This window comes from Ranitomeya variabilis, chromosome 1, assembly GCF_051348905.1.
Source record: "Ranitomeya variabilis isolate aRanVar5 chromosome 1, aRanVar5.hap1, whole genome shotgun sequence".
Taxonomy (NCBI): Eukaryota; Metazoa; Chordata; class Amphibia; order Anura; family Dendrobatidae; genus Ranitomeya; species Ranitomeya variabilis.
The window spans coordinates 945,429,920-945,450,750 of record NC_135232.1 but is presented as its reverse complement, the minus strand read 5'-3'; the positions used below and the strand labels follow the sequence as shown (position 1 = coordinate 945,450,750).

The 20,831-nt window shown below is 43.5% G+C and overlaps 1 protein-coding gene and 1 long non-coding RNA gene across 2 annotated transcripts in view; one reads left to right on the top strand and one right to left on the bottom strand.

The window, feature by feature from the left end:
• MGAT4D (MGAT4 family member D) overlaps positions 1–20,831 on the top strand; it is a 261,336-nt gene that overhangs the window by 143,430 nt on the left and 97,075 nt on the right. The window contains exon 7 of the mRNA XM_077279227.1: positions 4,844–4,919. Within this exon, the coding sequence (XP_077135342.1) occupies positions 4,844–4,919 (76 nt within the window). The remainder of the gene's footprint in view (positions 1–4,843; positions 4,920–20,831) is intronic.
• On the bottom strand, positions 9,521–20,495 carry LOC143779315 (uncharacterized). The gene is made up of 3 exons (XR_013216498.1): positions 20,461–20,495; positions 19,217–19,430; positions 9,521–9,656 (listed from the first exon to the last, which is right to left on the bottom strand). It is a non-coding gene; the product is annotated as an uncharacterized LOC143779315 (long non-coding RNA).

Sequence of the window (20,831 nt, the reverse complement as noted above, 5' to 3'; positions counted from 1 at the left end):
GGTAAATATGTTCCCTTTACTTGCTTTTTTCTAATGCTGTTATTATATCCTCTGATGCTTCGGCTTACAATGATTCTGAACCCTTAAAAACGTTACCATTTGTTGATACTTATATTTATTCCTAGCTGGTACTTTGCACTTTATCTTTATATAAACTATTATTTTATCATATATATGCACTGGCTTTGGGTTCATTGTCATTGACGGCTGTGGTATCAGGTGTATTATTAATGTTTTATATATAAGTCCTTTGAATATGTGATTACTTTGCTGTCATTATGATGATGCTGATATTGTGAAGAGATATGAACCACGGCACTCAGGGCTTCTTGGAGGTGCCCAAGTTAGGTATCCAACCCGTCAAACATAAGTAGAAAATACTTGGCACTCTGGAGAGTTTTTTTGCAAGTTTAAGAAATAGATTTTTATTCGGTGCATCCAGCTCAATATTAAACGTTTTCGGTTTATACAATCAGACCTTCATCAGAAATAGTTGTGAGAACTGGAGACCACAGTATGTGTGTGTGTGGATATACACACAACGGTCAAAAGACAGCAGGGAGGCAGGAGCACTGGGCGTCTTACTGCTGGTGGCGATCAGTGAAAAAAGCGCTGAGGAAGGCGAGAGACTGGCAGGGACAAAAGCGCTGAGACCGCCAGTGTTAAGGACGCCGTGCCGCGAGGATAGACGCGTCCCAGGAGCAGCAGTAAGACGCCCAGTGCTCCTGCCTCCCTGCTGTCTTCTGACCGTTGTGTGTATATCCACACACACACATACTGTGGTCTCCAGTTCTCACAACTATTTCTGATGAAGGTCTGATTGTATAGACCGAAAACGTTTAATATTGAGCTGGATGCACCGAATAAAAATCTATTTCTTAAACTTGCAAAAAAACTCTCCAGAGTGCCAAGTATTTTCTGCTGATATTGTGAAGGTTACTCCATATTGACTGTTACCACTTTTTTCAGCCATACCTTGTGGTTTTTCTGTATTTTTTGGTTCCCCTTGGTTATATATGGTATTTACTTGATTGATTTTATTGGTGTTATAATACAATTTATATATTTTATTACTTTTTCGCTTGGTGCTTTTTCTTTGGTGTATTTATGACTACTTGCCTGGCATAATAATGATTTAGGTGTGGTTTATAGGTGTAATAATTCTGTCTGACATTACCAAAATTTACAGCTGACTAAGTGCCCCTTTACGGTCAGGGGAAGAGTTGTGCTGTAACTGCTTTTTTTGTTTGCAGACAAAACAGATCTACCATAATGAGTGCTATTCTATCCTGTTACTCTTTGATTTCCTGCTCAGCCAATGAAATGTGAGGGGTGTCCAATAATTTATCTACCTGCAGTGGTGTGTAACTATTGTCCGATGAGCCCTGGTGCAAAATTTGGAACTGCCTTCCCCACGCATGTTGGTCAGATGTATGGGCCCTTTTAGCATCTTAAATCCTATAAGGACATATCTGTTGCCCCCTCCTCCATTTTGTGGTATTTTTCCCCATCAAGTACTAATGTTCCCCATCAAGTACTAATGTCCTCCATCCTGGATTAGTAAGTAAACATTTACAACCAGATACCTTTTTATAGGTGCATTCTTCCCTGATTAGAGTTGTTCTTTCTTTTTTTTTTCTCCATCTTGTCCAGACTCCTTGATGACTTTTCACATCCACATCTCATCTCTGCAGACTTCCCTCTTCTCCGTTCTTCTGCAACACATCCTAACACAGTGCCCTTAAAAATAAGTGTTATTAAAATGCCCCCTATATAAAAATATCTGTCCAAACTATGCCATAAATAAGCTTTCTGTGGTATATGGTTCGCCTTATGAGCTATAACCACCACACTAATCATCTATTTCCGCACTTAACTGTCCATGCCATAGCTGTTCTCTCTCTGCTGTTTTCCATTACTCTCTATATCTCCACCCTGCCCCCCCATGCTAACCTCTCTCCATATTGTGTCCCCATTTAATGCTGCTTCCTCTCCAAATCAGTTTTATGTCCCCTCTTCACACAGTTGGCCTCTCCAGACTGTACCCCTCCTCATACTATCCCCTACACTGTATGATGGTCACCACAACCGCTCATACAGTGTGATATCCACAATAGCCCCCCAATATACACTGATGTCCACCACTATCACCCATTCAACATGATGTTCACAACAGTCCTCCATGCAAGATGATGTCCACCACAGACACCCATATAGTGTCATCACCACCACAGCCCCCCATATATAGTATAACGGCCCCCACAGAACCCCATACAGTATTATGGCCCCCAATCACTGATACAGTGTAATGGCCCCCACAGCCATTTATATAAAATATAATGTCCCCAACAGCACCCTGCACAGACTACCTCTTGAAGCTCATCAAGAGAATGCCAAGTGTGCAAAGCAGTCATCAAAGCAAAAGGTGGCTACTTTGAAGAACCTAGAATATAAGACATAATTTCAGTTGTTTCACACTTTTTTGTTAAGTATATAATTCCACATGTGTTAATTCATAGTTTTGATGCCTTCAGTGTGAATGTACAATTTTCAGTCATGAAAATACAGAAAAATCTTTAAATGAGAAGGTGTGTCCAAACTTTGGATCTGTATTGTACATATAGTGCAGCACAGATGCATCTCAACTAAAGGCCGAGATCCTTAGATCAGGAACAGAACAGACATTTATAGGACATTTCATAATTTTATCAAGCTCTTATGAAAACATTTACAGCACATCCTGCTTTGCTCTACTGTAGTCAGTTTATTGTATATTTTAGAAGTCAGATTTGGTCCATTTTATACCGACTCCACCAAAATGAACATCGACTCAGACTCCACAGCCCTGCCTCTTACAAAACATTTATGCATGACTTGCATTTTGAATTATATTTGGGAAATTTATGAGAAAAATCCCCATTGTATTTTGTGGACCAGTGAGACCACAAAATGGTGAAGCTAGTAAAGTACCAGATCCAAGCAAAAGGCTTTACTTTATCATTCAAGGGGATGAGAATGGACCTGCAGTGCTAGCTCAGGAGCTGATCACACACACGAGGTGTGCACTAGTGATGAGTGAGTATAGCGTAGAAGGGAGGAGGGGAGGGGAAGTGTAGAAAGCTTACCACGTTGTCGATTTCAAGTCGTTGGCCTCAGCTGCATGATTTATGACTGCTGGACAGCCTGAATACATGTGGGAATTCCCTAGCAAACAAGCGTTCCTCACATGTATTCAGCCTGTCTATCAGCCATAAATCACGCAGCTGCGGCTAAGAAAACTAAATCTCCGAGCACTAACAAATACTCGGAGATCACCCGAGCAACGAGTATATTCGCTCATCACTAGTGTGCACACGTTTTCATTTCCCTCATGCTACTGTGTGAACCTGTTTGCAGTGAGTGGCCACTGCAGACAGGAGAGAGGGATGAGAGTGTAACCGCACCAACAATATGTGTGCTCTCCGCTTCTGCAGTGTCAGTGCGTTCAGGGCTGAGGATTCAATTCAGGCATTGAGCCATGTCAGTCGCACTAAAGGTACCGTCACACTAAGCGACGCTGCAGCGATAGCGACAGCAATGCCGATCGCTGCAGCGTCGCTGTGTGGTCGCTGGAGAGCTGTCACACAGACGGCTCTCCAGCGACCAGCGATGCCGAGGTCCCCGGGTAACCAGGGTAAACATCGGGTTGCTAAGCGCAGGGCCGCGCTTAGTAACCCGATGTTTACCCTGGTTACCAGCGTAAAAGTTAAAAAAACAAACAGTACATGCTCACCTGCGCGTCCCCCAGCCTCTGCATCCTGACGCTGACTGAGCTCCGGCCCTAACAGCACAGCGGTGACGTCACCGCTGTTGCTTTCACTTTCAGTTTAGGGCCGGCGCTCAGTCAGTGTCAGGAAGCAGAGGCTGGGGGACGCGCTGGTGAGTATGTACTGTTTGTTTTTTTAACTTTTACGCTGGTAACCAGGGTAAACATCGGGTTACTAAGCGCGGCCCTGCGCTTAGTAACCCGATGTTTACCCTGGTTACCAGTGTAAAATATCGCTGGTATCGTCGCTTTTGCTGTCAAACACGGCGATACACGGCGACCTAGCGACCAAATAATGTGCAGACCTTCTAGCAGCGACCAGCAATTTCACAGCGGGATCCAGATCGCTGCTGCGTGTCAAATACAGCGATATCGCCATCCAGGTCGCTGCAACGTCACGGATTGCTGGCGATATCGCCTAGTGTGACGGTACCTTAAGGGAAAGTGGGGAGGATGCTAATTGAGGCAGCCAAACAATGCACTGAACCCTAGGCCACATCAAGGGTGCACTGAAGACCTCTCATTCACACATATAATAAAACTTTTTATATATATATAAAATAAAAGTAGTGAAATCTACAGTAGGTATGATTTTTATAGGGGCTAAGTCCCTAATATAAATGTATGCATTATGTGGTTAATTTTGAATTTTGGTGGTGACAGACTTAAATGATGTCACCAGACAATAACTGGTCTTCCCAATAAGTCGCATGCAATATAAGTCGATATTCACACATTATAAAGGGTCATTGTATCACTACCTGCCTGATCACATATTCAATCAAGCCAGGAACAAAAATGAATGATCCTTCTCAGCCTGTGATTGACCGCTGTCAGTAACTATGGCGGTGCCAATGCACACCAAGTTTTTTTTATTTTGATGGTTCTCAGATCTTTCCTTTATCCACAGTATACATTTCCCCAGCTTTCATCTAACTTATTACTCAAGCCATGGAGTTGAAATTTAGTTTGTAGCAAATTAGTCAAGTTAGGAAGGTTGCAGAAACGGTTAAAATAATATTTCTTTTCCTTTTCTAGGTGGAGAACAAAACAAAACCTAGACTACAGCTTCCTTATGTTATATACACAGCCAAAGGGCACATATTATTTGCAGGTAACATTTAACTTTTCCGTATCTTCCTGCTAGAATTTTTTTACATGTCATGGCGTCCCCTCTGTGCTGTCAGCTTTTATTTCATCTTATTTAATGTTATTTCTTATAGCTTGCCTAAATGTCCAGCAATGACTTACACGTTTGTTATATTATACACTGTGTGTGTTTGTATAATATACACTCACTGGCCACTTTATTAGGTACACCTGTCCAACTTCTTGTTAACACTTAATTTCTAATCAGCCAATCACATGGCGGCAACTCAGTGCATTTAGGCATGTAGACATGGTCAAGACAATCTCCTGCAGTTCAAACCGAGCATCAGTATGGGGAAGAAAGGTGATTTGAGTGCCTTTGAACGTGGCATGGTTGTTGGTGCCAGAAGGGCTGGTCTGAGTATTTCAGAAACTGCTGATCTACTGGGATTTTCACGCACAACCATCTCTAGGGTTTACAGAGAATGGTCCGAAAAAGAAAAAAAATCCAGTGAGCGGCAGTTCTGTGGGCGGAAATGCCTTGTTGATGCCAGAGGTCAGAGGAGAATGGGCAGACTGGTTCGAGCTGATAGAAAGGCAACAGTGACTCAAATCGCCACCCGTTACAACCAAGGTAGGCCTAAGAGCATCTCTGAACGCACAGTGCGTCGAACTTTGAGGCAGATGGGCTACAGCAGCAGAAGACCACACCGGGTACCACTCCTTTCAGCTAAGAACAGGAAACTGAGGCTACAATTTGTACAAGCTCATCGAAATTGGACAGTAGAAGATTGGAAAAACGTTGCTTGGTCTGATGAGTCTCGATTTCTGCTGCGACATTCGGATGGTAGGGTCAGAATTTGGCGTAAACAACATGAAAGCATGGATCCATCCTGCCTTGTATGGAGCATCTTTGGGATGTGCAGCCGACAAATCTGCGGCAACTGTGTGATGCCATCATGTCAATATGGACCAAAATCTCTGAGGAATGCTTCCAGCACCTTGTTGAATCTATGCCACGAAGAATTGAGGCAGTTCTGAAGGCAAAAGGGGGTCCAACCCGTTACTAGCATGGTGTACCTAATAAAGTGGCCGGTGAGTGTATATTGTAATGTATATACGTGGATCTGGATTTCTCCTTACTGCAGAGACTCCTTGCTGTAGATATTAGAAGCTGAATTGCTAAACATTGCTTTCCGGGTTACAGTTAATGCCTAAAACTACATGTTACTAGATGGAAATCGGCTTCTCAGAAGCCATCATCCTTTTATCAAATGTATTGAAAATGCATCTTGCAATAGAGGCTGCTACGGAGACCATGAAACAGGGGGCCAAGCTCAGAAGGCATCCATATTTGGTGAACCTGCTCGGGACAGGCTTGAAAATATTAAAGCATCACACCAGCATTTTTATTTTTACTTTTTTCAGTGCTAGAGTGCTGCTACTAATCTAAGTTCCCTAAGCCTAGTCTTATACTCACCAGCCTCTATCTTCAACTCTTCCCAGTACTGTTCCGGTCACATGCCGCCTTGTTGCTACCGCAACTTCTGACCGGAAGTAAGATGTAACCGTCACAAGATCCCAAATGTAAGGCCGGGGTCGCGCTTGTGAGTTCAATGCCAGAAACTCGCACGAGTCTCTCGCATCAAGTCCCGGCACTCGGGATCGAAATTTGTAATTCTATGCAGCCGCACGCGCCAGTCCCGAGTGCCAGCGGCAGTGCCGGGGCTTGATGTGAGAGACTCGTGCGAGTTTCTCGCATTGAACTCACAAGTGTGACCCCGGCTTAAGTCTGAGAGTCTCGTTCTGCCTCTCATAGGCTTACATTGAGTTGTGACTTCTGGAGCGATTCAGCAGGTAACAAGCTGCTGTAGACCAACAAGAGTGGCTCTAGGAACAGCTGAAGATCGCGGCTGGTAAGTATAGGATTAGGGACAGGAAAGTTATATTAATAGCACCATTCCAGCACTGAAAAAAAACTGGAGTGGCGATTTAACAATTAGGTTTGAGGAGGTGGTTGAACAACCTCTGTTTTTGAATGGAGGGTAACGATGACATCCATCAGTGTCTCAATTTAGTTTTCTTGCTGCAAGACCCTAACTGCTTTATGTATACCTCTTATCTTGACACAATGTACTCTTGAACGGCATGAGACCAGATTAAAGCGGATATCCCCCACTATTTTATTTCACTTGCAGGATAAGGGTATGTGCACACGTCAGGATTTCTTGCAGAAATTTCCTGAAGAAAACCGGAAATTTTCTGCAAGAAATCCGCATTTTTTTTTTTGCGTTTTTTTTCCCATTTTTTTTCGCCTTTTTTTTAGCATTTTGCAAGCGTAATTAGCTTGCAGAATGCTAAAGTTTTCCAAGCGATCTGTAGCATCACTTGGAAAACTGATTGACAGGTTGGTCACACTTGTCAAACATAGTGTTTGACAAGTGTGACCAACTTTTTACTATAGATGCTGCCTATGCAGCATCAATAGTAAAAGATAGAATGTTTAAAAATAATAAAAAAAAAATAAAAAAAAAGGTTATACTCACCTGCAGACAGCCAATCTCCTCAGCGGCGTCCGTTCCTATAGATGCTGTGTGTGTGCATGACCTTCGATGACGTCGCGGCTTGTGATTGGTCACGTGAGCGGTCACATGAGCGGTCACGAGACCAATCACAAGACCGCGATGTCATCGCAGGTCCTTCACACAGACCATCTAAAGGAACGGAAGCGGCAGCATGCCTCCGGGGCCATCGAAGGTGAGTATATCACTATTTTTATTTTAATTCTTTTTTTTTTTTTTAAATTATATGGTGCTCAGTCCGTGGAGGAGAATCTCCTTTCCTCCAACCTGGGTACCAACCGCGCATAATCTGCTTACTTCCCGCATGGTGTGCACAGCCCCGTGCGGGAAGTAAGCAGATCAATGCACTCCTAGGTGTGCAGAATCCCCGCAATTCCGCAAATTTAATGAACATGTTGTTTTTTTTTCCGCGATGCGATTTTTTTGCGGAAAAAAATGCAACATTTGCACAAAAAATGCGGAATACCCTGTAAATAATAGGAGGCATTTGTTAGCGTTGTTTTCGCGTTTTTTCACATTTTTATAGCGAAAAAACGCGAAAAATCCTGAACGTGTGCACATGGCCTAAATGCTTTGCAAGTTTGCGGACAGTACATCGGTTAGAAACACAGGATAGCGAGCTAGACCTGACTAGTTTTACCTTTCAGCTTCATCAAATACATATTAATATTGCCTATAAATATGGTTACAATTCATAATTGTAGAATGTAAGCCCGCAAGGGCAGGGTCCTCGTCCCTCTGTATCAGTCTGTAATTGTTAGTTTGCTTACTGTAAGTGATATCTGTAATTTGTATGTAACCCCTTCTCATGTACAGCACCATGGAATCAATGGTGCTATATAAATAAATAATAATAATAATGAAACACTTAATATTTATATGTCCGTTCGGATATTTCATTTGCCTATGATATTTTAGGAACAGACATCAGTTATGCAAATAGAAGTAGATATGCCCCATTGATTGACCTAGGGTCCATTCAGTTCATATTGGGAACGTGACACACTGATGTGGCAATCCAACCTTACTTGTCCTCCAATCAGATACTTGCCCCACCTCTCTACTATGCCTGTCTGGAGTTGGACTAATAGACGACCAGGAGCAGTAACAAAGACATGACCTCCCTCTTGTAATCCATCTCATGACAACAGGCAATTGAATGCAAGTAAGGCTACTTTCAAACTTCCGTCGGTACGGGGCCATCGCAAACCGTTGGCCCGACGTACCGACGGATGTTGTGCTAAATTTAGCACAACGTGGGCAGCGGATGCAGTTTTGCAACGCATCCGCTGCCCAGTGTGATGAGCGGGGAGGTGGGGGCGGAGTTCTGGCCGCGCATGCGCGGTCGGAAATGGTGGACACGTCGCACAAAAAAAGTTACATTGAACTTTTTTGTGCGTCGCGTCCACCAAAATACGACGCATCCGTCGCCAGACGGATGCGACGTGTGCCCATCCTTCGCTATCCGTCGCTTATTCAAGTCTATGGGCAAAAAACTCATCCTGCAAGCACATTTGCAGGATACGTTTTTTGCCCATAACGACGGATTGCGACGGAGAGCAAAAGACGGAAGTGAGAAAGTAGCCTAGGAAGTGAAACCCCTAGTGGATAGAACATTGGAGTGGATTTTCAGACCAGAAACCTAATTCCCTGGACACTCTTAAATACATGCTCTGCACTGAGCAGATTTACTTGAGGAATAGAAATTAAAATTATATTGATGGATTATTTCTATGAACCAGTTAACTTACAATAAAACATATAATTACTATGGTCATGGCATCACATTTTAACCACTGTCTATACAACATCAAAGCTTTTCAGATAAAACTGTTTTGAAACAAGCCAGGCAAAGCACCCTCTGAGCACCACCTCTCCAGATTCTTCCTACTTGGCTTGATTAACAGGTAGCCTCCCTATGATTGACAGTAATAATAATAATCTTTATTTTTATATAGCGCTAACATTTTCTACAGCGCTTTACAGGTTGCACACATTATCAGTAAGCTGCAGGACACATCACATACTGGACCCCCCCCCCCCCACTACATTCAAACTCTTCCTCACATAGGTTTGTGCAGTTAGGAGAAACAGGGTCTTGGGATACCCATTCTAGTGATCAATGGGGTAACCAGCGAGTAGACATCACCAACTTCTGGCACATGCTCGACTGCCTTTTCCTGTGGAGTGAAGAGTTGATAAATGTCTATTGTAGGAAAATCCCTTTAGAATGTTAAATATTAATGTATGGCATTTCATGACTCATTTGCAATAGCATGGCCTTGTTGAGATCTACATACCTAAGCATTTCTCAATATACGTCACTTCATTTGCTTTGAGCAATTAACATACCTTTTATTACAATTTCCAGTGATGATTGTGAGTATTTTCAAGAGCTTTTATTAGAAGCCTATGAGACATGTTGTAGCCACTTCAGTCTTACCTTGGCTAATCTAGTTAAAAGTAATCCTTAACACAATGAATGAACCTAAAATTAATTACTGTATATACTCGAGTATAAGCTGAGATTTCCAGCCCATTTTTGGGGGGCTGAAAGTCCCCCTCTCGGCTTATACTCGAGTCATACCCAGGGGTCGGCAGGGGAGGGGTAGCGGGGGCTGTCTAATTATACTCACCTGCTCCTGGCGCGGTCCCTGCACATCCATGGTTCCCCGGCGCTGCTGCTTCTTCCTCTACTGAGCGGTCACATGGTACCGCTCATTACAGTAATGAATATGCTGCTGCTCCATAGGGGTGGAGCCACATATTCATTACTGTAATGAGCGGTAACGGTGACCGCTCAGTACAGGAAGAAGCAGCAGCGCCGGGGAAGCAGGGACTGCACCGCGCCAAGAGCAGGTGAGTATAATGGGGAGGGGAGCGCTGCGCGATATTCACCTCTCCCCGTTCTGGGCTACGCTCCATCTTCAGTGTCTTCTGCAGTGACGCTCAGGTCAGAGGGCGCGATGACGTGGTTAGTGCGCGCCCTCTGCCTGAATGTCAGTGCAGAAGACGCTGAAGATGGAGCGGCGCCGGAACGAGGAGCAGGTGAATATTGAAAGTGCCGGGGGCCTGAGCGACGGAGAGGTGAGTATGTGATTTTTTTTTTTTTATGGCAGCAGCAGCAAATGGGGCAAGTGTCAGTATGGAGCATCTTATTGGGGCCATAGCGTTTGTTCAGCACTATATGGTGCAAACACCTTTGTGGAGCATCTTATGGGGCCATAATCAATGTTTGTGCAGCACTATATGGGGCAGATGTCTGTATGGGGCCATAATCGACGTTTGTGCAACACTATATGGGGCAAATATCTTTATGGAGCATCTTATGGGGCCATAATTAACGTTTGTGCAGCATTATATGTCTGTATGGAGTATCTTATGGGGCCATAACGTTTGTGCAGCATTATATGGGGCAAATATCTTTATGGAGCATCTAATGGGGCCATAATCAACGTTTGTGCAGTACTATCTGGGGCAAATGTGTCTATGGAGCATCTTATGGGGCCATTATTAACCTTTGTGCAGGATTATATGGGGCATATTTTAATAAGGAGCATCTTATGGGGCCATCATAAACTTTATGGAGCATTATATGGGGCTCCTGATTCAATATGGATATTCAAAAACACTTAGCCTACTGATGTCTCAATTAATTTTACTTTTATTGGTATCTATTTTTACTTTTGACATTTACCGGTAGCTGCTGCATTTCCAACCCTAGGCTTATACTCAAGTCATTAAGTTTTCCCAGTTTTTTGTGGCAAAATTAGGGGGGTCGGCTTATACTCGAGTATATACGGTAAATGTATATAGAAAAGAAATTATATAGGAAAAAAATTATAGAAATGCTCTTTTAAATTTTTTTTTTATGGTTTGACATATTGGAATGTCAAAGATTTTTTCCGTTCCCCATGACAGCACCATTACATGAGAGAAGGCTCCCGCCCCCAGGAACAGGAAACCTGCAGCGGAGATAAAAGATGGGGGCGGCACCTCTCTCCTCAGTTTGGTTTCCTGTTACTGTGGGGAGCCTGCGGCTCTGTGCCAGAGGGATACCCCTCTGTCGATGCTGGTCCGGAGACCAAGGTCTGTGATGGGGGCAGCTGGGTGCGGCAGGGTGCGTGCCACTTACCGATCTGCAAGCTGCCTTGTGATGCGTCCTTACCGCAGTCGGACTCCCCGGTGACCGCTCCTTGTCTGAGCCGGGGTAAGAGGCATGCCCATCACAAAGCTGGCGCTAAGTGAATGGGACGACTTCCGGTTTACCCAGAAGTTATGTCGCATGCCGAAGGGGAGCGGTGTGCTGACACTCCCGGGGGGGAGAGAGTTCAGGGACGCTCACACCGCTCTCACCCTATATTATTTAAAGAAGCAGAGCAGAAGCAATGGTGGCAATAGCCTCTCTGGCAGAATGGCGGACCCGACCGCGGAATCGCCGGTTCCAGTGGAAAGCAACCCACTGGCTGCCGTGGTACTGAGGTTCTGGTGGGTTGAGTGCCTTTGTAAGGCAAAAATACGTCAGTAATAGTGTCTTTCTGTGTCATATTATGCAGGGAAAGAAAGCTACAGCCAAACAGAAAAATAAAGTGTGTGCATTCTGTGATATAGCTTTCCCTTAAATATATGAGAAGTGGATTTGCCGATCATGTATAGATAAAACTTTGGCCGAGTTGTCATCATCCTTACTCCAAAACATAAAGGCTATTGTTAGGGATGAAGTTAAAATCACAGTAAAAGAGCAAATGAAACAGCTTGGTTTACATAGCTCTGAAAATCCACTTTCTACGCCTGCCCAAATCTCTGACATGGAATCTGAAGGTGAACCGGGGGAATTACCACCCGGTGATGACTCAGACTTAAGGCCCCGTCTCACATAGCGAGATCGCTAGCGAGATCGCTGCTGAGTCACAAGTTTTGTGACGCAACAGCGACCTCCATAGCGATCTCGCTATGTGTGACACGTACCAGCGATCAGGCCCCTGCTGCGAGATCGCTGGTCGTGTCGGAATGGCCTGGACCTTTTTTTGGTCGTTGAGGCCCCGCTGACATTGCTGAATCGGTGTGTGTGACACCGATCCAGCGATGTCTTCACTGGTAACCAGGGTAAACATCGGGTTACTAAGCGCAGGGCCGCGCTTAGTAACCCGATGTTTACCCTGGTTACCAGCGTAAATGTAAAAAAAAACAAACAGTACATACTCGCCTTCTGATGTCCGTCAGGTCCCTTGCCGTCTGCTTCCTGCTCTCACTGACTCCCGGCCGTACAGTGAGAAGTGAGAGCACAGCAGTGACGTCACCGCTGCGCTCTGCTCTCAGTGTACGGCGGCTCAGTCAGAGCAGGAAGCAGACGGCAAGGGACCTGGACACCGAAAGGCGAGTATGTAGTGTTTGTTTTTTTTGGTAACCAGGGTAAACATCGGGTTACTAAGCGCGGCCCTGCGCTTAGTAACCCGATGTTTACCCTGGTTACCCGGGTGCTGCAGGGGGACTTCGGCATCGTTGAAGACAGTTTCAACGATGCCGAAGTCGTTCCCCTGATCGTTGGTCGCTGGAGAGAGCTGTCTGTGTGACAGCTCCCCAGCGACCACACAGCGACTTACCAACGATCACGGCCAGGTCATATCGCTGGTCGTGATCGTTGGTAAATCGCTATGTGAGACGGGGCCTTTAGACTCTTCAGATGAAGAGTGTGGTCACCCGTATGTACTATCTGGGTTGAAACACCAAAAGAACAAAAATCAATCCAGGACTCTGTTTAGCAATCTGGAGGGAAAAAAATGGAGTTTTTCCTTTCCATGATAATGTATTAAACTTAATTAAAAGATAATGGAGAAAGCCAAATTCAGTCCCTTAGGCCCTTAAGCATAAATATCCATTTGACGAAGAAATGGGGAAAAAGCACCTAAACTAGATGCTGCAATTGCGAGTACCTCCAGGGGCATAGCGCTTCCTTTCGAGGACATGGGAGCCTTAAAAGATCCCCTTGACAAAAAGGCTTATGCCGTCCACAAATCTGCATGGGTAGCATCAACATGGGCATTTAAACTGGGGGTAGCCGTCACTTGTACGGCTCGGGCCATGGTTAAATGGTTAGAAGAATTGAGCGAGCAAATAAGAGACAAGTGTCCAAAATATAGACTCTTGGAAGTAATACCCTCAAAACAGAATGCTGCGGGATTCCTAGCGGACGCCGCCATTGACTCGGTACGTTTTGCTGCCCATTCATGTGCCCTCTCCAACTCTGGCAGAAGAGCATTATGGTTAAAAAATTGGACTGCTGACTTTCAGTCAAAAGTTAAACTCTGCGCAGTCCCTTGCGAAGGGCAATATTTGTTTGGGAAAGCATTAGGCCGGCGTCACACTAGGCGTATGAAAACGGCCGTAATACGCAGAAATGTTCCCCAAATAGAGATCCGTATGTCATCCGTAGGCAGGGTGTATATAGTGAGACATATATATATATATATATATATATATATATATATATATATATATATATATATATATATATATATATATATATATATCCTGTATTTATATTTAATTCAGCGCTAGATAGCAGATAGCAGAAAAGCCGGTAATTCAATTGCCGGCTTTTCCTATCTCCTTCACAAACCCGACATGATATGATATGAGACATGGTTTACATACAGTAACCCGTCTCATATCCCTTCTTTTATTACATATTTCCTCTTTACTAATGTAAGAAGTGTCTTGGAGTCAAATTTGGGGGCTTCTTCCAGATGTGCCTTTTCTGGGGTGGCTGGGTGCAGTTTTTTTTAGCCAGGAGGGGTCCTATAGCCATGGTTCCTCTCTCGGCTATTAATATCTGCCCTCAGTCACTGGCTTTCCCACTCTGGCGGAGAAAATTACGCGGAACCCACGCCAATTTTTTCTGGGATTTAACCCTTTAATTTAATAGCTAGAGCCCCCAAATTTTACACAGAGACACTTCTTACTTCTTACATTAGTAAAGAGGAATATGTAATAAAAGAAGGGATATGAGATGGTTTACTGTATGTAAACCATGTCTCATATCCTGTCGGGTTTGTGTTGTATTACCGGCTTTTCTGCTATCTAGCGCTGAATTAAATATATATATATATATATATATATATATATATATATATATATATATATATATATATATATATATATATATATATATGAGTCTCACTGACATATATATATATATATATATATATTTATATATTTATATATATGTAAACATTTATTCTACCTATTCTATGTGTAAACATTTATTCTACCTATTCTATTCTATTCTGTCAGTGTGATTTTACTGTACATCGCACTGAATTGCCGGCTTTTCTAGAGAACACCGCTGCGTATTTCTTGCAAGTCACACGCATGGTCCGTGTGTAATCCGTAATTTTCTCGCCACCATAGACTTTCATTGGCGTATTTTTTGCGCAATACGCTGACAAACGCAGCATGCTGCGATTTTCTACGGCCGTACAAGACAGTATAATACGGATCCGTAAAATACGGCAGATAGGAGCTGTGCCATAGAGAATCATTGTACCGTATGCAATCCGTATTTTCTGCGCCTCTCATACGTCCGTAAAACACGCCAGTGTGACGCCGGCCTTAGACGAAATTTTAGAGAAAGCGGCGGATAAGAAAAAACACTTTCCTCCCCCTTCATGGAACGCAGGCTGGGGCTGGCCAGTTGATAAGTCCATGCGAGGGAAGTCTTGGAACGAGGGAAGAGAGAGAGAGGATTCCTCTTCAATAAGCCCCCTCAAAAACCAGACCCCAAACAACAATGACGCCGAGTTGCAGGTGGGGAGAATGCTTAGGTTCTTTGTTCATCAGTGGGTGAAATTACAAACCTCACAAGGGATAATCAGTCTATTATCCGAAGGCCTACGGTTAAACTTCATCACCCCCCCCCTCCTCAATGAGTAAAAATCACCCATGTGGCCAAAAGAAACCAAATAATATTAGAGAGTGAAGTTCATCTCCTTATGGAAAAAGAAGTTCTCGTAAAAGTACCAGCACAAGAGATAGGAAAGGAGTTTTACAGCACCCTGTTCCTCACACCAAACCGGATGGTTCACTAAGAACTATTTTCAATTTAAAATCACTGAACCAATACATCCGAGTAGAAAAGTTCAAAATGGAAACATTAAAAACAACGGTAAAACTACTATATCCGGGCTGTTACATGGCAGTGATAGATCTCACAGATGCTTACTACCATGTTCCAATTTGCGTAGAACATCAACAATATTTGAGGTTGGTAGTACAGCTAGATCAAATTCCCACTCCTCTACAGTACCAGTGTCTCCCCTTTGGGGTATCAGTGGCCCCTCGAATCTTTATGAAGATAATTTCCGAGATAGCATCCTTTTGTGAGGAAGGAAAATATCCTACCAGTACCCTATCTAGAAGATTTTCTCCTTATAGCAGACAACCAGGGAGACTGCGTAAAGGCAGTTACAAGAGTATAATTAACTTAAAAAAATCGAGAATGGTTCCATTCCAGATACAAGAATTCCTTGGGATTCAGTTAAACTCGATCAGACAAGTTTGTGTCCTTCCAGACAGGAAAATCGAAGTCATAAAAGAAAAGATAAAACAAACACAGACGGCCCGGTCCATCTCGGTAAGGGAGGCCATGTCCGTTCTAGGGATGTTAACGGCAACAATTCCAGTGGACACAAATGCATTAAAGGGAGCTACAGTGGCAGATCCTGTCCGAACAAGCAAAAAGCCCCTAGAATCTAAATCTGAAAATCGTTCTATCACCACCAGTTCGGGACTCTTTAAATTGGTGGCTAAAATCCGAAAATTTAAAAAAGGGGGTGCCATGGTCGGTCCAAAATCCATTAGTACTAACCACGGATGTGAGCCCATTAGGCTGAGGGGCGCATTTAACAGATCAAGTTCTACAAGGCCTGTGGGATCCTCAAATGGAGGCAGCATCCTCCAACCTGAAAAAACTAACAGCGGTGAGGCAGGCAATTCTTCAAACAGAAGAAAGCATCAAGGGAAGGCACTTAGTAGTATTGTCCGACAACAGCTCAGCAGTCTTATACATAAATCGACAAGGGGGAACAAGATCGAGGTCTCTGATGGAAGAGGCCAAAAGACTGTTTTCTTGGGTGGAAATCCATCTCTTATCCTTGACAAACACACACCTAAAGGGGACGGACAACCTTGTCACAGACTCTTTAAGCCGGCACGTGCTGCACCAGGGCGAGTGGTCCTTAAATCAGCAAGTTTTTGGAGAAATCTGCGCCATCTGGGGTACTCCATAAGTAGATCTCTTTGCCACAAAACAAAATCAGAAGGTAAGAGATTCTATTCCCTAAACCCGAGGGAAAACCCAGAAGAAGTGGATGCGCTATTGCACCAATGGAAATTCCAACTTGCCTACGCGTTTCCCCTGATTCCGCTAATCCCAACAGTCCTGAAAAAAATCCGAGAGGATGGGACGCGAATAATTCTGGTCGCACCCTTCTGGCCGAAGAGGGCATGGTTCACCTGGCTCAGACGTATGTCCATCTCGGACCCATGGATCCTTTCAGATGTTCCAAATCTCCTACACCAGGGTCCAGTACAACATCCTCAAGTGCACAGCCTACATCTCACTGCCTGGAACTTGAGAGGGGACTTCTGCTAGCAAAGGGATTCTCAGATCCGTTAGTTGCCGCTCTATCTAGCAGAAAGAAAATCACAACTGATAAATATCAGAAAGTGTGGGAAAAATGTCTAGAATTTTCAGGACGACACCTGTCAAATACCACCCAAAAAGTCCCAAAAACCGAGGTTCTAGAGTTCCTCCAAAAAGGTTTGGAAAGAGGATTGTCTACCAACGCCACAAATGTGCAAGTTTGGGTGCTTAGCATCTTGTTTGACCAAAAATTGGCTGATCACCCCTGGGTGTATAGGTTCATCCGAGCCTCCTTCACGGCCAGACCATTTAAACCTCAGCCAAAGGTAGCTCCCTGGGATCTAAATTTAGTGCTTAAGGCCTTAACCTCACCTCCCTTTGAGCCTCTTACTTCCATCTCAGTGAAAGTGCTAACCTTAAAAACTGTTCTCCTGGTTGCCCTTACGTCAGCCTGACGTATTATTGAACTCCAAGCTATCTCTGTAGATCCCCCATACACTACCTTTTTGGATGACAGAGTAATAATTAAAACTGACCCGGCCTTCTTGTCAAAGGTCAATTCAAAATTCCACAGGGACCAGGAGATGGTTTTGCCCTTGTTTTGTCCCAACCCAAAATCCCAAGGAGAAGAAACCTTCCATTGCCTTGATGTCAGACGTTGCCTACTTCAGTATCTAGAAGTATCAAAACCATGGCGACAGTCTTCAGCCCTTTTTGTCTCCAGGGGCAAATGGGAAAAAAGGCCACAAAATCTACTATCGCACGGTGGCTCTGCATGGCTATCTCACTTTCCTATTCCTCTTCGGGGCAAGTCCCTCCACTGGGTGTAACGGCCCATTCTACAAGAGCTATCGCCACATCCTGGGCGGAAAGGGTAAATGCATCTGTAGAAAAAATTTGCAATGCTGCAGTATGGTCTTCACCCTCTACTTTCTTCTGACACTATAGGCTAAACCTGGGGCTTTCAAGTCTTGCCTTTGGGAGAAAAGTTTTATCTGCTATTGTCCCACCCTAGGAGTCTTTTCTATTTCTTCCTCTCATGTAATGGTGCTGTCATGGGGAAGGGAAATAATGATAATTACTTACTGGTAATTTGATTTCCCAGATCCATGAAAGCACCGCACTAATTCCCACCCTATCTTGGTGATGGTTATGTGATTCACACAAAAAAAAAGTAGAGGAATTCTATAATATTAAAAAACTGATGGGGATAATATTTGCATTTAAATATGTAATTTACACCAAGTAACAACCCTTGGAAATAAATGTAATGTACATAAACCCGAACTAACAAAGTGGTTACCTTGCATACTCTGTAAAGAAACTCAGGAGAGAGGTGCCGCCCCCATCTTTTATCTCCGCTGCAGGTTTCCTGTTCTTGGGGGCGGGAGCCATCTCTCATGTAACGGTGCTGTCATGGATCTGGAAAATCAAATTACCGGTAAGTAATTATCATTTTTCCTTTTTTTTCTGCTTATAGACAGTTTAGCAGTGTGTTTGCTTTTTGGCTATCTCTCCTGCCTCCTCCTCCTCTAATGCACTCGCATTACTGAGCACTTTTGTGTTTGTGTTTGAGAGAACCGCTGCCAGACTCCTCTGGGAACATCTTATCTCACAGACAACAAAAGAATCATCTGTTGGGGGAGAGCCGTAAGGGTCCATCATTAGACAGCTGAGCACATTGATATCAGAGGGCTCGGTTGATGTTAGCCTTACATGTATGGGGGACTTTACTCAGTTATTCAGTTTTTTTGCCTTCTAATGAAAATGTGATGTCACTAATGACCATGCATGTATGGGGGACTTTACTCAGTTATTCAGTTTTTTTGCCTTCTAATGAAAATGTGATGTCACTAATGACCATGCCCCCCAAATCAATACAGCAAAGCTGAAAGCGTAAAATATTACCCTATTTTCTAATCTTTAGTTTTAGTGAAACTTGGAATATTTATTTATTTTTTTCAATGGATAATCACATTGAACACTGAAATATGTTTAGAATAAAAACCTGATTGAAATTGTCATTCTCTGTGATAGTCTGTTTTAATTGAAAGCCATAAATCCCATACTAGGCAAAGATGACACAAAAGACCTTACCCTCGCTGTTAAATGGGAAGATTTATCATATTCGTTCATGAGTGGAATCACTTTCCCCGTTTGGCTTCTGTCTGGCTTTATCAACATGGGATTTGAAAGGATTTAGAGATCGCAGTGTCAGTTCTTAAGTTTTTGGCTCAGACAATCGACCATGTCCCCAAGAGACTTTGGGCGTCTACCAGGACTCCAGCCAAGGAGTTGAATAATGCCACAGCTGAAAGATAAGAATAAAAGCTAGCAATTCAATCCACCATAGACAGGAGCAAAATACGCATTTAGACTTTCAGACCTGGAGATAACGAAGGACGACTATTGATGCTACGATGGGCTGTGAAAGAAGCCATATTATTATAGATGTTTGACGCTAAAAACTAACATTATAGTATAAACTGATTGTTATATGTAACTAAAAATTGTAACCTGGGAAAAATATTTGACTCTCTTTAAAATATACAGGGCTCTCGCTATATGATCAATATTGTACTTACTAGTATAAAATAAAATTTCATAGTAGTAATCTAACCCCTCCTACAGCACAGGAAAGCAATAGTACACTAGCATTGGAATCAGCCAGAAAACTGAGTGTAAGATGAGAACAAGCAAACTACAATGTAAAATGTAGCAGGGAAAGAACTTTTCCAGCATTAGTATATCTCCCAGCTTAGTAATCCTTTTGCTCTTAATGAAGCCCCTTAGTGTTCCCACTCTCTAAGATACCACTTTAGTATCACCATAAAGCATTATGCCAACAAGTGTGCCACCTAAACACAGTATAGTACGTCCACAGTGAATTTTTCCACAGTATGATGCCCTCAGTGACTCCAACACAGTATGATAGCCCCAACACAACCCTCCATACAATATGGATCCCACACAATCCTCCACACTGTATAATAGCCAGCACACATTATAATGGCCCCAATAGCCCACCAACCACTATAATGGTCCCCCCCACAAAGCCCTCCAAATAGTAGAATGGCCCCCACAATGTGATCATTAATTTAAAGTAAATACCCGCCTCTCCCTGTTCCCCCACTGTTTTCGGTCACTGCAGGGTGTGGTCTGAATCTCTGCACAGTGGGTGCAAGTTAGTAATGTCATTGCGCCCACTGCGCTGAAACGTCAGAGCTCAGACGCACAGGGAGATGATGGAGGAGGGCGTGGACTGCTCATTGTTCGATCATTACTTCCAACTGTAGATGCAGTTGGAAGCGTGATGTCAGGCTAGTATCCCCCCAACTCACGGTCATGTGGTCTGCCGCTATTAGCTGTACTCCACTGCTCACCTGCTTATATTTCATATCCCTCCCTCTTACACTTGCCCTACCAGTCCAACAAGAGTCCTGAAAGAAAAATGCAACCATTATTTATTTTTGTATAAAGCAAATAGGAAATTTCAATATATGGTAACATCAAATGTCACTATCAGACTTCTCCAAAAACCCAAAAATAAAAACATGAATATTACCTTATTTAAGCTAACATGGGTCCACCTCAATCACTGGATTGAACAGGCTTTACTGTAAGCTTTACCTGGTTGTATCCTTCTGTCTGCTAGCCTTTTAAAGGGAACCTGTCACCCCCCCAGGCGTTTTTAACTAAAAGCCACCTTGTG